Source organism: Acipenser ruthenus, chromosome 25 (genome assembly GCF_902713425.1).
Source record: "Acipenser ruthenus chromosome 25, fAciRut3.2 maternal haplotype, whole genome shotgun sequence".
Classification (NCBI taxonomy): Eukaryota; Metazoa; Chordata; class Actinopteri; order Acipenseriformes; family Acipenseridae; genus Acipenser; species Acipenser ruthenus.
The window spans coordinates 2,464,250-2,485,756 of record NC_081213.1 but is presented as its reverse complement, the minus strand read 5'-3'; the positions used below and the strand labels follow the sequence as shown (position 1 = coordinate 2,485,756).

Sequence of the window (21,507 nt, the reverse complement as noted above, 5' to 3'; positions counted from 1 at the left end):
CTTAAGAAAACAACACCAGCACATTCTGGAAAAAATATACACTGCGATTTATTTGTCATTTCTTACAAAAACATTAATGGTAGACATAACATATATCAAAATACAACGGGTGACACTATATTTGTGTAAAATATGATGTGCTAGGATTGCATACACTATACAAACAGACACCAGAAAGTTAAGTAACAATGACATCATTAAGGATTTATACACATCTTACTGTTAATTTGTGTGTTGTTTTCACATACCGTTCAGAGACACAACACAGCTAGACTAGGAGCGGGGCGTAACCAACTTGAAGGGTACAAGACAGCTCGAGCGTCTGAACTAGAGCTCCCATGTTGACCGTTTCCAAAAGGTCAAGGCTGTAACATCTTGCTTCGGCAAACCAGTGTTAAATAATGGCTTGGAAAGCTCCAGAAATCGCAATTCCAAACGTCTTGCAGTGTCTGGAAACCACACTGACACACTGTCAGCAGTCCTTTGCAGAGTAGGATGTATCGGAGAGGGGGCACTTGAAACACCCACACATGTACAACACCCCTCTATCGCTCTGGAGTTCCCAGGGTTTGCTTCAGGGCCAAATACTGAAAAGACACACAAGACAATGAAATAATCAAGCTAGATTATTCAACTCCTTTTTTGTAGCCGATGCAAATTGTGTTAAGAACCCAGAAGTGGAAGCAGACAGGACTCAACGGGGCAGGGGTTTCACATTTTAAAGAACATTTCACACAGGAATCGTGTTTCTTATGCTGTCAGAGTCCGTTTCATTATACCAACAAACTTAAATCAGTTATGATTACAGTACTCTAGCCAAAATGTATGTGGCACATGAAATTGGAATGGTTTAAAAAAAGAAAAAAATACTACTGATTGACATTTCACTCAAATAGTTTGCATAGTGTTTCAGTGCAATGTTACAGGCGGATGCAGCTTGTCTCTGATAATCGTTTGTTGAAAAGCATCGTCAGCAACGTCTGGTTTTGGATTCAAGAGCCGTCAAACAGACTCTACAGTTGCTTTCTTTCTTACTTTTTTTCGACTTGCGATTGCCTGCTGCAGCCACAGTAGCTCCATAGCCAGGTTACTTCTGTACAGCCGCAGGCCTTCTTTGGACTTTGGCATTTCCTTGCTCTGTGTTCTGCAGAGAGAGTCTGAGCCGAACAATACACTGGGGTTTATTAAAGAAATGCATATGATGTTACCAGCGTGCAGGAACACAAAGAAAGCATCAATCATGCAATCAAAACATCGCACGAGCACTGTAAACGCACACCATCACTCACTAAATACCAGGGTGCCTGGACGCTTTGCTGATTGGTGTAATGCAGTTGTGTCTGTGATTGTTGTTTGGTTAATGTGCTGACTGTCAAAATAGTTGGAGGTTAATGGATTAAGAAGGCGGCTCTTTAGTCTCTCCATGCGAAATATAATATACCTGCTATTAGCCCTAATGCCTCATTACAATACCATAGAGCTTGTGAGCTGGATTATTAATGTGATCATCTGTTCGCTCCAAGGTCTCTTACCCTTGTGGATAACACTGGAGCCGGAGTCCCGAGTTGTGCTATTCCACACAGACGTCAAATCAGTGCAACTCCTCAAGTCTCTCTCCTCCTCCTCCGCTGAACCTGAAAGCTCAGACACACTCGCAGAGGCTTCCACAGACTCCAGTACGTGCCGTGCTCCCTCACAGAGGAGCTCAGGAACCGCTCTCTCTTCACGGGGATGCTGTTCGACAGCAAAGAGCGTCGCTCCGTCGGTGTCTCTTTCGGGCTGTAACATTTCTGAAGTCCTGCATGTTGTTTTGTTAGTGTGAGCAGCACTGCTGTGGTCTTCTGTAGGCTCCTCCGCAGCTGTACAGCTGGTGGCTTGTGACAATGCCCTTTTCTGAAAATCAAAAAAGTTTACTTGTAATAAAAAAAGCAAAAATAATTATAGACTTTTCTCTAACATATTTACCATTTATGAGAAATATTGTATTTACACATTTAAACATATATCGGGGTAAACTTACCTTGTTCACAAATACAGGTCTCTGTATCGTCTCTCCGCACCATTCTAGCAGGACCAAGTCTCCCTCTATTTCTCTCACAATGTTTTCATATTCCTCACGCAAACTTGATAACTTCTTTCTGACAAGGTAACCTCTAACACGAGCCTGGATCAGACAGTACAGCGGAGTTACATTGCTTATACAATCTGGGGATCTGCATGTACACGTACAGTCAAACTGGCAAAGAAAACACGGACGACCCATTTCAAAAAGAAAAACACTACGTGAACACGATTATATTAAAAAAAAAAAAAAAAAAGATGAACTCGCCTGTCAACAATTCTGCAATCTGGATCACCACCAAATTACAAACGCACAACGGCTCCCATTTGTTAATTAAGAAGCCAGGATAATTCATATAAGTTATGCCAAAAACATGAGTGATATATATATATATATATATATATATATATATATATATATATATATATATATATATATATATATATAAATCAATAAATACATAAATAAAGTCCCCAAACCAACCTGTAAAATGACGACTCTGTTCTCCAACTCCTGCCTCTTCATTTCAAACCGTCTTGCAGGAAGTCAAAAAACATGCTACTTCCTTAGAAACAAGACCCAAACTTCCGGCTGCAAGGACGCTAGCTGATAAAAAAGACGTTTAACAGAGAAATATTCCTTTCCACCCTTGTGGTTACTGGAACGCGAATGCATCAAAATCATTCATTTTATAATATCGCCGTTGCAAACGCAATGCAGTGGTTTCTGTTCTTCAATACGTTTCTGAAAGCGCACTGCAGCTCCACTCTGCCCTCGTGTGGACACGAGCAGCATCGTTTAATGAACATTTTTTGGAGTTTATGTGCAAACTCAATACACATTATTATTAAAACACGTGCATAAGTAAAACATGATGGCTTTTTTTCTGGCATGTACAAATCTCAATGACCCTTTAACAATTCTATGAAATACAGTTTTTCTGTAGAAATACACTGTACAATGAGAGCATTCAGATCAAGAGAAAAACACAGGACAGTTAACAGTGCAGTCCAGTTTTTTATTTTTACTTTATCTTAAAAGCATTAAAATAATACAAAATCCCTTTAATCTATTAAAAAAAATAGTACAACGTTTGTTATCATGACATACAGTACATACATACATGCAGTTCTTACAGCTACGAGGAAGCAGTCCAGTAATGTTTAAACATCTAGTCCAGTTCAAAGTCATTTAGTGTTCAGGATTGGAAAGGAATTCACAGTTTTGCTGTCACCTGTTCAGTCAGTGTTATAAATCCTATACCAACCGCCTCATCCCTTTTGTGACTCGCCAACATCTGCTACAGCACGACACTCAACAATACAATACAATACAATACATATTTATATTATTTTTATTATTATTATTTATTTCTTAGCAGACGCCCTTATCCAGGGCAACTTACAATTGTTACAAGATATCAAATTTTTTTTTACATTATTTCACAGTATATATGTACGTAGCGCCCTTCACGCCATGGTATCCCAGAGCGCCGTACAAAGTTAATGCTATGCAACGTTAACTTTGATCAGTGTTTTGCAAAACAATACAAAATTCTATTCCAACAGCATTTGCATTTAACATGTGGTATGGCTTGAATCCCAGATCATGTTTTTGCCTGTATTACTGTATGTTTGTTGGATTCACTGTTATTAGTAATACATATTGCATTAATAAAACATTATAGTTTTTTTTGTTTTTTTTTACTTTGAAGACACTGTAAACAGACACTAACTATGCATCGGCTTATATTAAAATCAATGGCTTAAAAGTTTGATAGCAAAACTAAAGACTGCAATTGAACCCTTAACGACTGGCACTTAAGTTGTCAATAATCTGCCGTGCATTTTCAAATAAAAGCTCAGTTAAATCAAATTATAGATTTATTAATTTTAGTTTAACACAGTTCCACTGCAATCTGATCTTCATAAACGTGGTATTTCTGAACTACTGTACGACTGGGAAGTTGTGCTTGTGAAATAGATTTCAAGTCTTTCTCTGGAAGAAGCGAAGGAATACAAATGAATACCCTTATGTGATGCAGGATCAAACCTATAAACTTCCTTCTGCTAAACCTGTGGAACCCAACCAGCCTGTTTATAAAGAGTTAAGTAAAGATTGTTTAAGAAATTCTGGAAATGTTTCAAATGCCTTAATGTCTCAATACATATTCAGTCTGTATATAGTGTACACGTAGACATATTCACAACACATACATTAATTGGCCTGTGGTCAAAAATAGTTTAAAGCACTTATTGGAAAATTTCCAGTCCTATCAGGTTACATGCAGTCACTTCTAACATCCCTTAGCACCTGGAAAATAAAGGTATTCCAAGCCAAACAAGCACGTCGTCAAAGCTCACTGTACGTGAGCAGAACACGTCCTGTAGTTGCACAGACATGCCTACTTTGGCTCACAGTGGTAAGCAGCTTTCGGGGGGGGGGGGGGGGGGGGGGGGGGGGGTGCTTGCGCCCCTATGATTTCCATTACACGAGAGTAGATGTTAAAACTGCATGCTGATTTGAACTCGGCTCTCGCCAAGATAAGCACCAACTAAGACGTAGCTTTACAGTAAACTAATGTGATCCATATGTGTCTCCATCCATTTGTGCTTCCTTCCATATGATGATGTAGATATCCTTCTGTCTGGTGTTAATGGCTGAAGTGTAATGCTGGCTCCAGGGATCAGCTTATTTTGCCTCCCTGGCGCATCAGCACACACGACGGCTGCGATGCTGGCTCCGGGGATCAACCAAAGTGCGGCCTCCCCAGCGCATCAGCATGACAACCGTCTGGATTGAGCTAAGTAGGGTACATCTCTGGGGTTTTCAAGTGGGCACCTTCCATCCTCAGTGTTTCGTCGACTAGCCCACGACACTTCAAGAGGGCTCGACGGTATTCTGGCCTATAGCAACATTTAGGGGAATGTAAACAAACTGGGCTGCCAACTGGTCTTTTTTTTAAATTTAGTACAGAAGGCTAAACTAAGGAAGAATATAGCAAACAGATACCAAGGAAATATCTATTAGTGTAAAACTGAGCGGGTGTTGTGTGGGGCCGTGACTAGAGCGTATTTGTCACTTTTCTTCAGTGTACTGAACACACCGCTCGGCGTTTCCGTGGCTCTGAATCAGCTTTGCATTGAGGCTCAGTCCAGGACCTGCTTCATCAGGACCTCTTTTAGCTTTATGATGCAGAAGGCTTGGCCAGTTCTTGGTTTTCTGCTAAGTGTAGTTTCTGTCTGCAATAATAATTAACGTTAAGGAAACCTCCTAATACACAAGAGAAAACATGAGGTCCCGGGAAATGCCAGTGCTGGTGTCATCGTTACTGCGGTTACATTATGCATTGCAGAGTATTAAAACAAGGAGCTGAAATGCAGAAACAGGGCACTGTAAATTAAAATACTTTAGTGCTGTCCAAAACACTCTAGTTTCCTCTAGTATACTGCAGTGCAAACAGTAGTATTCTAGGATACTACATTGTTTTCGGAGGGTGCTATGGTATTTTTGTATGGGTAAGAAGAGTAAATTTGTATTCCGCTTTAAAAAAACATTAGAATCCCCCCCTCCCCCCAATGCTTTATCGTATATAGTTATGCTTTTACTGATGTAAACTTTTATAGGGGATATTTTACTATTAATAAGATCTGAATTCAACTGAACACATGTTGGCACACTTTGCAAAGAGACAGTCTACGTTATAGTAAATGCTATGATTTAATGTCTCTCTGGCCCTGAGCTGCACTCCACACAACAAACACGTGAATGAATAATCATTTTAAAAGCTTTCAAAAGGATACATTGAGCTGCTGAGTTCTTCCAGCTGTGAAAAAAAAAACACACCATTCGTTTTGCAATCTTGACCTACGTGCAATCAACAGGCCTGCTGTGATTCTAATTCTATTTTTAAAAAGTACAGCTATGAATAAGTAAGTAGCATGCTGAGCTTCATCAAAACGGAGTCCCCACGCTGCAGCCTTTAATAGCTCAGCCAAGCACTGTCAAAATCATGCAAAAAGTAGGCAGCCAGCCTCAAAGGAAATGTAAAGAATCTATTAAAATGACAACTGCTTGCTCTTTCAGTGCCATGCAGTACATGCCACCCCAGCGTCCCTATCCTAGTATTGCACGCTGCAGCAGTAAGGCTGGCGATGGACCTACGTTGCACAGCAGGTGCTCCAGGTTGTGATCCGAGGCAGATTTCTTCTGGTCCTCAGAGAGCTCCTCCACGTGGCTATCCATGCTGAAGTGCAGGCGGGCCAGCTTCTCCTGCATCTCCCTCACATGCTCCAGCTGCTCGAATGAGCACACCTTCCCTGAGACACACACAAAAACTGCGCTTAACAAGCCCCTCTCACAGCCTCCATGCTTGTGGCACAAAACCAGTGATATTATTAGAATAATACAAGTCCTTTGGTTTTTACATTTTTTTCGGTAAAAAACTAAATCATTCGTCTTTCATTTGTTGCCCCAAATGTCTTGATATTAAAGGCAGAGTTTCATGAGTTTCCCTTATCATAGTACCCGTCTGTCCCCAATCCCTTATATTAGTGAGATTGCTGAATTCAATCAGCATTACGTTTTGTAACTCACCCCCCACGTCCTTTTGCCCCGATTGCTTCAGAGCTCTATAGCATCCCTTAGCAGTCTCAAAGACCTGCAGCATCACCCAAGTTGCCATGGCAGCAGCCGGAGCCCCTTGGCAGTATTACAGGAAGTCGTACCCTGCTTGGTGGTGATGAGAAGTCCCTTAGCAATCTTAACAAAGACGTGCTGCGTGGCTCCACCTGCCTGTGCCTTGATGATAGGAGCCCCTCAGCAGTATTACAGGAAGCCTCACTTCTCCCTGCTCCATGGCTCTGACAGGAGCTCAGCTCAACCTGCCTGTGCCTTGATGATAGGAGCCCCCCAGCAGTATTACAGGAAGCCTGACTTGTCCCTGCTCCACAGCTCTGACAGGAGCTCAGCTCAACCTGCCCTGGCTATAGCTGGATTCCCTTAACAACAGCGGTGCAGTCCTAAATCTCAACCTTACCGAAGGCCTGCAGTTTGCCGGAGTGGAAGTCGTTGAGCAGGCTGAGGAGCCCCCCCTCCATCTCCCGCACATCGGAGACGTCCGTCAGGAAGGAGTGTTGCAGGGGGGAGGACTGGTTCACCTTGCTGGGGCCTGCGGGCTGGGGGGCTCGCTCCTTCTCTTTGTGGGACCTCGAAAGAAAAAACAAAACTAAACCATGAGTCATAAAAAGAACATGAAAGCAGCTCTGGTTTTTAATGCAATCAAGGAAGCATCCTGTACGGCGCTTATAATGATTTTCTTTATTCAAACAAACTGTTTAAAAACTATCTATAACAAAATCTCCTCCTTACCCTACCCGACTTTTGAAATCACGTACAGAGATGGAAGTAAGACTCCCACTGCACAGCAGTTTCACCCATTCCAGGTTTGACTGCAAGCTTGTAAATGGTACAAGCTCAGGTGTGCCTTATTAAACTCTTAGTAAAACCAGGAATGAAGCCCAATTTCCATCCGTGAATGTTACAGCAAACCCTGGGTAGTCATTAAAGGTGCTATATAAAATGTAACAGTACCGTACTGTAAATGAGATTGTGCTAATATTTTATTTGAAGCTCATTGGAGTTGGAACGGCCATTTGAGCGGATTATGGTGAATCTGTACTGACCTCTTGAACCTGGTCCTGGGTTTAGGGGAGGGGGGCTGGGGCAGCCCCAGGGAGAAGGTGGTGCTCTTGCTGGCCGGCACAGAGAGCTTGCGGGGGTTCACCGGGGGGGCCAGCTGGGCGAGACACACCTTTGGGCTCCTCTTCTTCTTCTTGTCCTCCATTTCTTCACAATGGGGTAGAAAAACACAGGAATAAGGCAACATACTGTTCTGAAACACACTTCCATGTTGTCTCTGTTGTATTTTAATGGGACTTCGACATAGCAATCAGTGCCACCCAGTGGCGAAGGCAGCAATTGGTCTCCCATCTGCCAATACTTTAGCATCTGCGGTGAAGTTTAAGCCTTCTTAACACTGCAGACCTTCAGCTGCTAAAAATAACAATCCCATGGGTATAGTAATGCGTATCCTCTTGCCCTCTGCCCGTCTCAGCATTTAAAGGTACAGTACTGACGTGCTGTGCCTGTCTCTACTGTTTTGTTTTGTTTTTTCAACACCAGTAATAATGTATCAGTGCATTAGTCAAACTTTGGAGAAAAAATTAATCAATTTTTTCTGCAGTACATGCATTACACAACCTTGACAATAAAAAATAACTGAAAGCGCTATACGCGCGGTATTGCATGGATTGTTCAGAATCATCACATAACTGCACGGTGTGACGGATCAGTAACAACTACTATTATTTATCGTAAGTTTTGTTGTGTGTCATCAAGATAAATAAATAAATAAATAAATAAATAAATAAATAAATAAATAAATACAAAATAAAACACTATACAACATTCCATTCCATCACGGGAACTTTGTTTTAAATACTACTTACATTAAATTACAAAAGCAAATGATTTAGTTGATATAATAAACTAAATTATTGAAATCTTCGAAAACAGACCAAAGTTGGAACTGCCATCTGACTCCTCCGCTCAACAGTACATCCGAATCACCGCTCTGAACACAACGCCTCAGCACCCAAGCGCTGGGCCATTTGCATCAATCACTTCTACAATGCAATCCTTATACAGCGTTTCTTTCTTTCCACACGCTTTAAAAACAGAGACATACTAAAAGCAATACAGTATTTGAATGCATGTATATCTGTACCATCGTGCGTTAAAATGCTTATCAATAACACAGCAAACAACGCTTCACGTCTTACCGTGCAAAAAAAGAAAAAAAAAAAAGAAAAAAGATTTGTGTGCAAGAACCGAGCTGCAAGAAAAATGTCAACAGAACAAGGTAGTAGTATTTCTTTTCGACAAACTGTATCACCAAAACGGAATCCGATGTACAATGCAACACTCTTCGGCTGCTGGATGTTTTATTTAGAGTTTGCAAAACCCCGATCAGATGTGATCTTCAGAAACCGACTAATGTTGTTATCATAATAACAAAACATCGCCTCCACCATCTCGCCCCGGTTGTTTATACCATTTCTGAGATGGTGTGGCGCACACGCACACAGAAATGTCATTTTCAGAGCCGCTGGACTTGCCTTCACATGTCTTATTATGGTGATAACACAAAGTAATTTTACACAAATACTACTACTACTACGACTACTACTAATAATAATAATACACCATTGTTATTATAACACAACAACAAATAATAAATGCGAACAAAATAATGACTTATTATCTATAAATGAGCAATTCAAAATTATATAAATGGATAGAGAGATTTGAAGGTGGAATATAAACTAACCTGTGTCAAAATAAGAACACAACTAATCAAAGCTTATAAATAAATACATATAAATAGACTATTTGATTCCCAACAGTGGCACCTAACTAATACAACACCTTTGTACAATGCTGTGTTGTCCTTCCTCTCTCTGATATGATCTTCCCATACCAGCTAGGTGAAGAGGCTCAGGGCATGCAGACATACTGAGTTTGCAATGCAGGTGTGGAAAGTCTCATTAATACACGAGTTATGGGAATCTGCTGATAATTATGCATCGGTATACAAGCCGCTGTGATCCATCAAGCAAGTCAACATAACAATCAATACATTAGTCGCTGGAGGAGCTGTAATTCACATGCAAAGTCTGCTCTGGGATCATTTGATGACAGGATGCTATTTTATTGCAAACTCAAAGCTCGCCCTTCTTGCATTTCTGGCATTACCTTTCAGAATCTGGCAGGGTTTTCCCGTTACTCAAAGTATTTGGCTGTGTCACTGGTCTTAAACCAATCAGTAACATTACTTCCTCATAAGATGTTGTTATAACAATACTCCCGCAGTTATTATTATTATTATTGATAATAAGAGGGGTCGGGGATAGTGGACCTGTCCTGTCCTGCTCTTTGACTGTAACAGCGCCCTTAACAGCCTTCTCTTTCCTCAGCCCCCTTTCCTGTGTTTTGGTTGTTTTTTAGTGATGTTAATAAGGGGGTCTCTTCTATAGGCTGGAGCGGGTCTTTACTGGCCACAACTGTGACCTTTTAAAACTCTCAACCAGCTGCCACTGGTGACTGGCAACCACTTTCATTCAAATCTTTTTTTACCTAAAAGACATGAGTCAATGAAAGCACAACTCATGTTCAGTCTTGTTTTTCTTTCCTACATTCTAACCAGAGTCTTCAAAGTGCTGGAAACAAATTCTGGTCTTGAGTGGTCAAAGAACTTTGAGTGAAAACATTTGTGTGTGTGTGTGTGTGTGTGTGTGTGTGTGTGTGTGTGTGTGTCTAGGACACCAACAGAGATGTGACCAAGGTCTAAACCTTCACACTGTAAAGGCTTTTTCTTAGTAATTCTTTAAAACAACATCAATAAAAAAATTATAAAATAATAGAACACCTGGTTCCCCCACCACAATCACAAATATTTAGTCCCAGAGGAGACACCAAGATATGGGAACAAACTGGAGACTGGAAAGCTGCAATATGTTTTATATTTATTTTTAAATGTTGAAATGCTAAATAAATGTATACAGAGATAAAAATGACGACTAAAGGAAAACATCCAAAAAAAAGAAGTCGGTGTGGAATGCTTTCTTTGGTATCCGATTATATAAATAATAATATTACATGGTTTTATTCTTCTTGTGAACTGAATGTGCGCTTACTTTAAATTAAGAAAAAAGGCAGTATATAAAAATATACCAATAGTCAAAATGTAAAAGACAGTGAGCAAAAAACACTAAGACAGTCTTACAACTGAATTGAGGTTGTTACAGTACAGATTAACCTTTCATTAACCTTATCATCTCATGCTTCAGAGGGAGATGCAATAACTGGCTCTTCACAGGCTTAAATAGAAGAGATGCACCGATTAAGGATACATTTGAATTCATACAACTGAACAGCTGAACCAATATTTTGATACATCCTGCCCTTTTGTTTTTCTTTAAATACCAAACAAACACACACACACACACACACACAATAACCATGCAAAACACTGAAGAGTCCCCTCAAAAAACTCTATCGTCACAGCCCTTGTTACAACACAAGCCCTTTCCGGATGGAATGTGAATGCCCATTTTAGTAGTGTTACACATTATTAAACATTATTAAACAGTTAACAATCTGAGGTACAAACACCCTCTTCCAAGAAAGTGCAGTTATTTATCCAAGTACGTCAGGAAACTGTGTGGGGGGGGGGGGGGTGGGGTGTTTAGATTAGCCTCTCTAGATCATTAAAATTGATCCTGGACGTTTAATTTCCCTTGGTTTTAGTTTCAAGGGGTTTCAGAAATCCACCTTAATAAGCTCTGAAATTAATACCTTAGAAGAGCCTTACGGGATTTGCTTATATTAGGGGCTTAAGGCGTTTTATGCAACAGTGAACATCTACAAAATCATTTGTGAGTTATGAGTGGAGTATCTCACTAGTGTAGCAATGATTATCATAATGTCCAAGTATGCAATGGAATTAAATCACCAAAATGATTATTATATTTCTAGAGCCTAAAATGAACCAAGACATGATATGCTGAACACACAAACACTAACAAGTAAAACTACAGGTAGGTCATCGTCATTTCTTTACTTGAAGTTAGACTGACATTTCAAGAATAAAACTCACCAACAGTGATCAGAAATGCATTTCACTCGGTAGCATTTTGCTTTCTGGTTTTTGTTTAGCTTGCACTTCAAATTATCAATAAATAATAATAATAATAATAATAATAATAATAATAATAATAAATAAATGGGTTGCTGAACCTTCTTGAAATAGCCCAAGCTCTTATTGTGAAAGTTGATCAATGATATTGGAAAATAAAAAGTCTGGTACAGTGATGATATACATTTTTAATAGCCGACACACATATAACCTGGAACTTTTTGTTGTTTGTTTTTGATTTGGAAATCTGGATACAAGTGCTCAAAATTATAAGAAACAAGCATTAAAAAAAAAAAAAAAAATACTAAGGATGCTTCAAAACATACTGTTAACTAAAGGTACAGCCAAAAACAAAAGAACGAACCTTAAGACATGTAGCTGGAATGAACAAGAAGCAGGTTTATAATTAGTTCTCTCCTGTCACCCAGTCTCTGGTTTTAGAATGATCAGTGTTTGGTATGTATTTATTACTGTAGGTATACAATCATGTGTAACAAACCTGAGCATAGAGGTCCATACTAAACCTGAGGGTTAATACGGCAAACAGAGTCTTAAAATCATTATGGTGCTAACCAGAACCGTTAGGTAATGGTTCACCAGTTAGTTATCTGTGCTGCTACAGAAGCAAACCAGAGAACATTACCAGGGAGCAGACTGCACAGATTCCGTGCACTTTATACTTTAAATACAGTAATATACCTAGATGACAATAGTTCTGAACCCCAGGGCTGGAAGCCAGGCTAATGGTCATTTCTAACCTTGTGATGGAATGATATTAGATAGGCTAATTATATCTAGAATAATAATAATAATAATAATAATAATAATAATAATAATAATAATAATAATAATAATAATGTCAACTTTTTTATTAGTTATAAAAAGGAATGGAGAATTTCATTGTGAATTCGTTGCGCCTGCTTACAAGAAACTGGGGAATGTGGTCAAAAAAAAAAAAAAAAAAAGTGCTTTTGTGGAAACCTACTGAGTCCATCTTAAATCACTTGTCAGATTTAGTTTCCACCCCCCCATGATAAATGACATCACACTGTACCAGGCATGTAACACAGTGATGGGTCCCCACATGGTAAACATGCAGGGCTACTCCTCTGTGTGCAGGTCCCCCGCTCTCTCCTCGGGCTCTTCACTCTGCTCTCTTGTGCAGCTGCAGGTCTGGAGGCAGGGAAGCTCCGTGGTCTCGGAGTGGGTGGAAGTCTCTTGGTCTTGGGGGTTCTCTGGGGGTTCACAGCAGCCGTCCCCCGGGCAGGTCTCTGCCTCGTGTGTAGCTAGAGCGCTGCCCTGCAGGCCCGCCTGTGTGCTCAGACTCTGTACTTTTTTACTCAGCTCGTTGCGTTCGATCTGCAGCGCCCTACACAGCTTCTCCAGCCTCAGAATCTTCACCTGAAGGCCCTCGAATTCTCTGTCGCAAAGAGTTTTCTTTAAAAAGGAAAAGGAAATAAACTGCTGTCACTCATGGCGATTGAAACCGTTCATGCATGGCAACAGAAAAAGGTTTTTCGTCTTTATATGGGGACGTATGGAAGATGCATATGCATGATGACCTCATACGAGGATGACATTTCCCATATAAAAGCAATTAAAAAATAATTAAATGTATTTATTGCATGTCCAAAATGTCTTGTTTTCAACTATTTTCAATTTCACGCATGATAAAATAAAATGCATGGATTTGTAACAAGCTTACTTTCATCTCTAAGTTCTGTCTTCATCTGCAAACACATGCAACATTTCACCAAGACAGAGATGCCCAAAAGAACAATGGAAAGATTTACCTCTTCTGCCATGTCCAGGAGGGCCTTGTTGCTGCTCTCCCATCTGGAGCGATACATGGTGGTCTCCTTCTCCAGTTTTTTAATTTTTTTTGTCATCTAAAAACAAAAAATCAGGAGAAGATAATGAGTTTGAGGCTTGATAATTATAAAAATAAGAGATACTGTTTGTTAAATATTAGCAGCCTACCTTTTCCATCTCTTGCTTAAACGTTGTAAACACCTCATTGCTTTTAGACAGCGTAGTTTGGAATTCTTCAAACTTTTCTGTATACAAAGAGAGCTAGAGAGAGAGAGAGAGACAGGCAGGCAGAAATATAAATGTCAGACTGCTTACCCATACTACTGATTCCATGAAGACATAAAATAAACAGAAATGCTTTTTTGGATTTGCTTCACACAGACTTCACTTGTTCAATACCTGTTGCTTGAGGTGGACCTCCTGTTGCTTCATCAGTTCACACATCCTCTGTGAGTCCACTGCTTCCTTCAGTAACTGCAGGCGAAAAGGACAAGACATGCACATCAATTAGAACGCTATGCTGGAAATCAACCAATCGGCATGAAGGATCTGTCACAATTCCAGTTCATCTTATCCTGTGTATTGATGTCATCCTGTGCAGAGAACACACAACACTTTGCTTAATAGTAGTTCCTGAGCACATTCTGTTTGTGACTTACAGTAGTGTGCAAACTTGATCCCTTTGTGCTTTAATTGGCATTAAACAACTAAAAAGCCTCGTGCATTTTAACCATTCATGGCTGTGTTCCTTTTCTCTTACTATTTTAAAATTGCATGTGTGGCCTATTAAAGCCATCACTTAAATTAGACAATCTATACATTCGCCTATTGACAAGGTTTTCAGTAACAGTGGTTTGATTTGATAAGCACAGCAAATCAAAACAGAAGCAATGGAGTGTTCTAATAAATTTGCACACGACTGTATATTAAGATACAGTCATATGTAGGGCGTCTCACTGTTACAGAAATCATTTTGCAGTTTTAACAGCTGTGTGGTCCTCTCGCCCCAAACTGCATGAGATCTCTCCTAACAAAAAACACCCCACACAAAGTATTAACTTCTGTTACTTATTTAATAAGTGGAAACATCAGCAGTATTTTCCTGACACACGGAAACCTTCCTAAAAAGGACGTTCAAAACATCCCCACCCTCCCCAGATGAATAACGGGAACCTAACTGATCTCAGCATGGCAAAGCTTCTCTCCACAGCAAACACTTACAAAGTCTTTCTCTCGCTGATGCCTGTCCTCGGACTCCTTCAGCAGCTCCTGAGCTTGCTGCAGTTTAGCATCTACCAACTGCTGCTGCATGTCCTTGTGCTTGAACACCTTATCGATGTGCTGCAAAAGAAGCAGGCAGGTGGTGTTAACGAAATGCAGCAAGTAAAACCAGTGATGTCGGAGCCAATATATAGAATTTACTGTCAAAGTCATGCACTCATGCTGCTCACGAAATGTGCTGAATCGGAATACCAGGCTCGCTATCAATAGAGAGCATGTGTTGTGGAAGTGACGATCCCGTTAAGCGATAGTGAACGTGTAGCGCTGGAACTTCTGGTCAGAAAGATAGATTTACTACGAACTGAGCTATATCCTAGGAAAACCACTGAAGGATCCAGGGAAACAAGGGGTAACTGGTTCCTGCTGTTCACACAAGTAAACGCAATGGTTTCCTGCCCCTCCCCCAGCTCTGCAGAGGAGGTCTGGGGGAGGCTGGGGTGCGGTGTCCCCTCACCTCCTCTCGGAGCTCGTACTGCTCGATGAGTTTCTTGAGCTTCTCTGCCAGCTCCACGTTCTCCTGCCGCAGCTTGCCGTTGTGCTTGTTGTGCTGCTCCATCTGCACCTGGATGTCGTTCAGGGTCACCTGGAAATGCGAGGTCACTTCCTTCCGCTTCTCCTCTTCCTCACGGGTGCGCTGCACACCTTCCTCCTGTAGTGTGGGAAGAGGGGGGGGGTGAAGATTTAAAATGCACAATATCAGAAGCATGGGAGGGGGTTAAACCAAAAGACATTAGATTAAAACAAAAAACGCCTTGCAGCAAACTGCAAACTTTAGCTTAGCACATCATACTTGACCAGATTTATTCAGACAGAAATGGCCCCAAGCGACCAATGAATCACTGTAAAGCTGAATCGGATATATGGAGATCATAATGTTGTTGTGACTTTAAAAACAAAAACAAAGCATGGAGCTCCCAAAAAGCCTGGAGCCAAGACAGAAATGGTGCCAGGGCATGTTTTAAAATGACGAGGAGTGGGTCAGGTGCCCACCTAATGAATCCGTCCAGAGCACTCTATCAGTTTCTCTTCAGTATCTGAAGGTTTGCGAAGCTGCCGCTGTGCACTCACCTTCAGCGTGCGGTTGTGTCTCTGCAGCTCCCTGCACAGGCCTTCCAGCTTGCTGCGGGCGAGGATGGCTTTGCTGTGCTCGTTCCGCAGGTTATCCTTCTCTTGGATCAGCTGGTTCTGCTTCTTCTGCAGGAGCCTCATCTGCTTCTGGGAGTTCCTGTGTTCTTCCAACTGCAAGACAAAAAAGAAGACATTTACACTGGGCTGTGAGGTCTCCCATACCAGCATCTAATCACAGTGCTCCCCCTTTAAAACACTGTACTCACAACCTGTTCCACGATATAAAGGGCTGTTTATTACAAAGAGGGAGAACTGTACCATGTTCAGACTGTCGGCACTGGTCTTACCACCCAGCAATAAAATACACACTGCGATCAGCCAAGTACAGTCAATTTAGTTTTACTACAGGTCTAGCTTGCCCAATCTTGTATACTTAACCAGGCTGATTAATCTAATTTTACTATGCGACTCAAGTCAAGAGCACTGTATTTTCCAGGCAATCTTAGATCACTATTACAGCGTAATGACAATGTAGCTATTAAAACTGCCAGAATGGCCATTGCATTTACTTCCAATATGAAGTTATTTCATGTATTACTTAGATGAAAAAAGATTACGTTTCTGCTCAAACCTAGAGGGTATTTCTATTTTAAATTTGAATTAAAGATAAAAGGCTTTCAAGTTGAGAGAGGTCGCTCTGAATTTCAAAGCTCAGCAATTTCATTGCTTTCAGTAGCGTGTCACAGTATAGAAAGCTTGTAAATGTGTGAAGGTCTATATTCTGATAGAAATACACAGAATTTACAGATTGTAAAAGCAGTTGTTATAGATGCTCGACTCACCAGTTCAGCATATTTCTTGCAAAGTGCAGCAAGCTTCTCTTCTGGAGTGCTCAGAGTATTCAGAGTTTGCATTAACAGTGTAATCTCCTTTCCTAAAATGTAACAAAGAAAATATTAAAACATACAGCATAATAAATACTATAATATAATTAAAGTAATTAAAGAACATTTTATATTCTAAATACCATGCTGTAGAGCAGAGAACAGACTGGAATTTGAGCGCAGGGATGGAAATAAGACTCCCATTGCATAGCAGTTTAATCCACTCCTGGTTTCACTACGAGCTTTAGAACATAACTTTTCTTAAATATTTTGAACAGTGACTCGGTTTAGTAAGAATAAGAACACAGCTCACCTAGTCCTTTGGCTTTTTTCTTCTCTTGCGGCTTCTTCTGCTCCTTCTCCCCAGTGCTGCCATTTATCTTGGGCTCCTCTACGAACACCACCTCAGCCTTGGTCTCCTCTCTGTGGACGATTCCGTTCACCTCCACACACGGCAGCCCATTCTGGGGGGACTCTGCACCTCCCTTCTCAACCTCCTCTGCCTCAACGGGCTCAGCCTGCGCCCCGTCCTCACCCTCCAGGCAGTAGGTGTTTAGAATGTCCTCCAGTTTCCTGCTCAGCTCCTCGGCCATATCGCTGCCAACGGGAGGACACAGGCCTTCCACAGCTTCAGGGAAAGAGAAATAAGAGCTAAATACTATTTTATGAGCGACACAACCACAGGTGCACTGCAAAGCAGGAGAGGGAAACATACAACACGTTGATTCATATTACCACTACTCAACTCTAAATTTTCACTTATTTTTAGGGATGCACCAATTACAATTTCCAACATGCCATATCGATAATGCCGATACCAATTGTTTTCATTATTAAATTACTGTAAATCGAGGTTTCTGCTTGCTTGAAAATATAATGAAGCTTAAAACTGAACACAAAATATTTTACTTGCATGTATTTCATAGGCAATACATTCTGCTAGAAATTAATTTTGCATTACACTGTGAAGTCAAAACGCTTACTGAACACGTATATGCATACACTGAGGTGTTGAGTGGTCTCAAATTGTGATTATCAGTGCATCCCTGCTTACCCCCATTTTTAGATTCAGTGTCCGGAGTTGGACTCTCGGCTGGGTGGTTCTCTGGCGGTGTGGTATCAGGCTGGCCGGGGCTGGTCTGAACCTCATGGTTTGATGCTGTCTCAGGATCCACAGCGGGTTCCTGGGCTGCACCACCACTGGCCTGGACTGTGTTCTCAGCACACTGCTGGTCCTTGCTCTCGGAGTCCTGGTTTTTCATGATTAGACCTGGAGAAAAAGAAACAGCGTCAGTATGGAACAATCAGCTCTACAGGTTGTTATAGATCTAAACCAGCTGTGCTGTGCCCAAGGGCAGAATTGTGCCTGCCAGACAAGTGTTGTGCCCTTGATGCCAGCTAACAGTCTGAAAAACTGATGTAGCAGACTAGGGGAACTAAAGCCATTACAATCAAATTCGTTTTGCTACCAGTCACTGCTTATGTGCTGTTTGATTAAACTTTGTATTAAGTAGTTAGTTGAATGTTAAGAGATAAAAGATGTCATGCCTTAGACTTTACAAATATGTGCACCTGGCCAGGAAATATTGACGACCAGGCTCAAAATAAAGCATAAATGATAACACATATAAATATGAAATTGCAGATAAACATGGAATCTAGGGACACTACTGAAACTGCCACTCTTGTCCCAACATCACTTCCAGTATACCGGATTCAATAGGGATGATATCCAAAGGTGCTGGAGTACAGGGGCTCCCAAACATGCCCTCCTAATAATATTCAATATAAACCAGGAGTGTTTGTCACAATCGTATCTGTCTTCACTGACCACTGTAGTTTTCTAGATATATAAAATTGGGGAACAGCAACAACATGAAAAATATTACAAAAAGTATTACATTTTAAAGAGAATCTACCTCAAGACATCTTAGGAGGAAAACTAAATTACAAGACATGGAGCAGGGATGGAAAGAAGACTCCTGCTGAGTAGCAGTTTCACTCATTCCAGGTTTTACTACAAGCTTGATTATCCACAGTATACAGGTAACAAGCTCAGGTGAGTTTTATTAAACCCACAGTAAAGCAAGGTTAGGATCAAACTGCTCTGCAATGGGAGTCTGATTTGCATCCCAGTGGTGTTCAAACTGCCTTAACTGATTTTCAGCAGTTCAACCTGCAAAGTGTGTTTCTCTTCGTTGCTTTGGTTACTTAGTTTCAATCCGTTTTGGAACAGTGCACAAAACAGAGGGTTCACTAAAATGTTTTCACATTACGCCGCCCGTATTTACTAAGTACTGAACAATGAATACACTGCCAACATCACGTCAGAAAATAGCCTTCGGTATTGAGATCTATTTCTCAATAACCATTTCTTCAGTTTCAAGACAAGTGAAACTCAAAAAAACAGACCGCGTCGTCTGTGTGATTGGGAATGGGAAAATCAGCACAGCATTTAGGAATCAGACAGGATACGGTCTTCAAAAATAAACCTCAGAGAATTCCTCGTCAACTTACCGCAACCAGACAAACATAATACAATATCCTGTGACTGGAATAAAAAAAAAAAAAGTAGTAAGTGATATCGTTGCATCAACGCATACGGGTCGAGTAAACACCAAACGAATGAGTAGTCTTACTCTACTTTATCACTTAATATGGACTTCTACATCCCTAACAAGAGATAACTCCGTGTTTAATTATTATATTAATAGTTGACGTTTAATATATATTACCTGTCAGTTGCCGGATTGTAGAATACAATATTCACTTCAGCTCTCCGTGCCACTACCAGCTTTCACTTCTGCCAACTGCCAAACCGGAAAGTCTGAAGAAATGACGGACCGCCATTGGAGAGACGGCAGGCGGAACTCACCAAGATAACCCAATAGATATAAGGAGAAGACGGAAAAGGCGGGTCTAAGACAGTCCGCAATGCATCGTGGACCTTGTAGTCTTTTCGCCCACAGAATCGCTGTAAGAACTTAAATTCCCACAATGCAGCGATTTTGTACATTTACAGTCTAAAAAGCAGAAGTGACACGGTTAGTTTTTAAAAAGAAAAAAGGGATATGTATATTTCAAGCTGCAGCCTCCCACAATCATGTTCAATTTTACACAAACGTTTATTTATTTCCATCTTTCTGCCATAAGTTTTTTTCTGCTGTTCTTTGTTGACAGTCCAGTTTACACTCCACGACGTAGTCCCCCCGTCCCCACCCGTACCGTAATGGTCATGAATACAGATCTTCAAGCACTTCCAAGCTGGTCGTTACTGGCTTAAGTAAATAAAATACATGACCACGTATCAACAGCATACAATGTATAAGGTTGTGTATAGACTGTAGGGGTTTGCAGATAATTGTTGTTTCCTTTTCAGACCCCTGCTGTCATTACCACATTTAGCCAGCTGATGTTCCAAAAAATGAAAGGAAATTCAGGTACAACACTGGTGGCACTGTGCGCTAAACGCCAGTGGTCAGTTTGATGTATTTGTACTGGAAAGTTGAATATTAGAGGGGCAGCAAGCTGGAGAGTATTCAGCAGTATTGGTGGAAGGGACCGAACCTTTTTTGCACTAGTCTTCAAGGTCAATTTATTGGAAGGGGTTTGATACAGTGATCTAATTGGGATGCGTGTCTGTTTATAAATCACAGAACAATATTGAATAGCTGCAGCTGTATTTAGTGAGACGCACTGACCGGGGTATGTTCCCATTGTCCGACGTAAACAGGAAACACGTTTTTGCTCATTGTACCAGGCTGCGCTGGTCAGCTGTAAAAGTTGCACATGTCCCAGAAAAGGAAGAAATCAGATCGTTCAGATCTGTCTAGTCTCACGTAATAAAAAACACAATCGACTTGCAGTTTCATGAGGTTTGCAACCATTCTAAATGGTTCTGTCTTCTGTTACTCCGATAGTCACTGGATTTTGAAGTGGTTGACTTGATCAAACTATACTCAGCGGGATGGTTCACAGCTGGATTTTATTAGAAGATTTTACAAGTATTTTCTTGGATTGCATCACACACACTTAATCCTGAGATAAGCACAGATAGGCGTATCCCACGTGCCACTTACAACACCCCCTTCAGTCGCCGCGTGCAGAATTGTGCCATGTTAACTTTCCTATATATGCATGTCCAGTATAATGCATAGATGTGTTTTTCTAAAGTTTTGGCAGGGCAAATTCTCCAACCCAATAGAGTTCACATATTTTTTTTTTTATTACATATTTCAAAAAATGCAATTTCATTCATTATATATATATATATATATATATATATATATAAAAATAAAAGACACACACAAGTTAGTAAGGGTTGCAACATTTATTTTCTATTTAACATTGTTTTTCGTTTACAGTGTAACCCCAAAGAACAATTTTTTTGTTAAGCTTTGTGTGTGTGTGTGTATGTATGTGTCATGTTCTGTTTTTTGGCTGTCCTTCGTCACGCGCATTCATAAAAGTCGGTCGGTCAGTCTGTCGACGTCAGCGAGTCAGTCGTCAAAGTATCATGGGACATAGCATGCCCAACCCAGAAACAACAACAACAAAAAAGATCAATAAATAATAATAAAAAAATGAGTAAAACAGTGGACCAGAAAAGGAATTCATAAAGGGGGTCTCCAGTTTCTTCTAGA

At 40.6% G+C, this 21,507-nt stretch overlaps 3 protein-coding genes across 8 annotated transcripts; all 3 read right to left on the bottom strand.

The window, feature by feature from the left end:
• Positions 1–23: 23 nt before the first annotated feature.
• On the bottom strand, positions 24–2,850 carry LOC117962661 (IQ domain-containing protein C-like). Of its 3 annotated transcripts, none has more exons than XM_059000322.1 (5): positions 2,546–2,847; positions 2,021–2,164; positions 1,533–1,893; positions 1,036–1,157; positions 415–587 (listed from the first exon to the last, which is right to left on the bottom strand). In XM_059000322.1, exons 1-5 carry the CDS (start codon positions 2,585–2,587, stop codon positions 546–548), a joined length of 711 nt encoding a protein of 236 aa, XP_058856305.1. In that variant the 5' UTR covers positions 2,588–2,847; the 3' UTR covers positions 415–545. The 3 variants fall into 3 exon arrangements, with proteins under 3 accessions (XP_058856304.1, XP_058856305.1, XP_058856306.1); XM_059000323.1 differs by having other exon boundaries at positions 441–587; positions 1,036–1,174; positions 2,546–2,848; XM_059000321.1 differs by lacking the exon at positions 1,036–1,157 and having other exon boundaries at positions 24–587; positions 2,546–2,850.
• Positions 2,851–3,059: 209 nt separating this feature from the next.
• On the bottom strand, positions 3,060–9,179 carry LOC117414240 (coiled-coil domain-containing protein 28B-like). Of its 4 annotated transcripts, none has more exons than XM_034024056.3 (6): positions 8,905–9,179; positions 7,747–7,909; positions 7,101–7,270; positions 6,227–6,381; positions 5,866–5,888; positions 3,060–5,304 (listed from the first exon to the last, which is right to left on the bottom strand). In XM_034024056.3, the coding sequence occupies exons 2-6, from the start codon at positions 7,905–7,907 to the stop codon at positions 5,250–5,252; spliced, it is 564 nt and encodes a 187-aa protein (XP_033879947.1). In that variant the 5' UTR covers positions 7,908–7,909; positions 8,905–9,179; the 3' UTR covers positions 3,060–5,249. The 4 variants fall into 4 exon arrangements, with proteins under 4 accessions (XP_033879947.1, XP_058856338.1, XP_033879948.1 ...); XM_059000355.1 differs by lacking the exon at positions 8,905–9,179 and adding an exon at positions 8,572–8,888; XM_034024057.3 differs by lacking the exon at positions 8,905–9,179 and adding an exon at positions 8,641–8,888.
• Positions 9,180–11,989: 2,810 nt separating this feature from the next.
• LOC117413771 (alpha-taxilin-like) lies at positions 11,990–19,737 on the bottom strand. Its single transcript, XM_034023083.3, has 11 exons — positions 19,600–19,737; positions 17,919–18,134; positions 17,178–17,492; positions 16,823–16,914; positions 15,981–16,151; positions 15,367–15,561; positions 14,853–14,972; positions 14,031–14,105; positions 13,800–13,892; positions 13,613–13,708; positions 11,990–13,256 (listed from the first exon to the last, which is right to left on the bottom strand). Exons 2-11 carry the CDS (start codon positions 18,124–18,126, stop codon positions 12,921–12,923), a joined length of 1,701 nt encoding a protein of 566 aa, XP_033878974.3. The 5' UTR covers positions 18,127–18,134; positions 19,600–19,737; the 3' UTR covers positions 11,990–12,920.
• Positions 19,738–21,507: the final 1,770 nt, after the last annotated feature.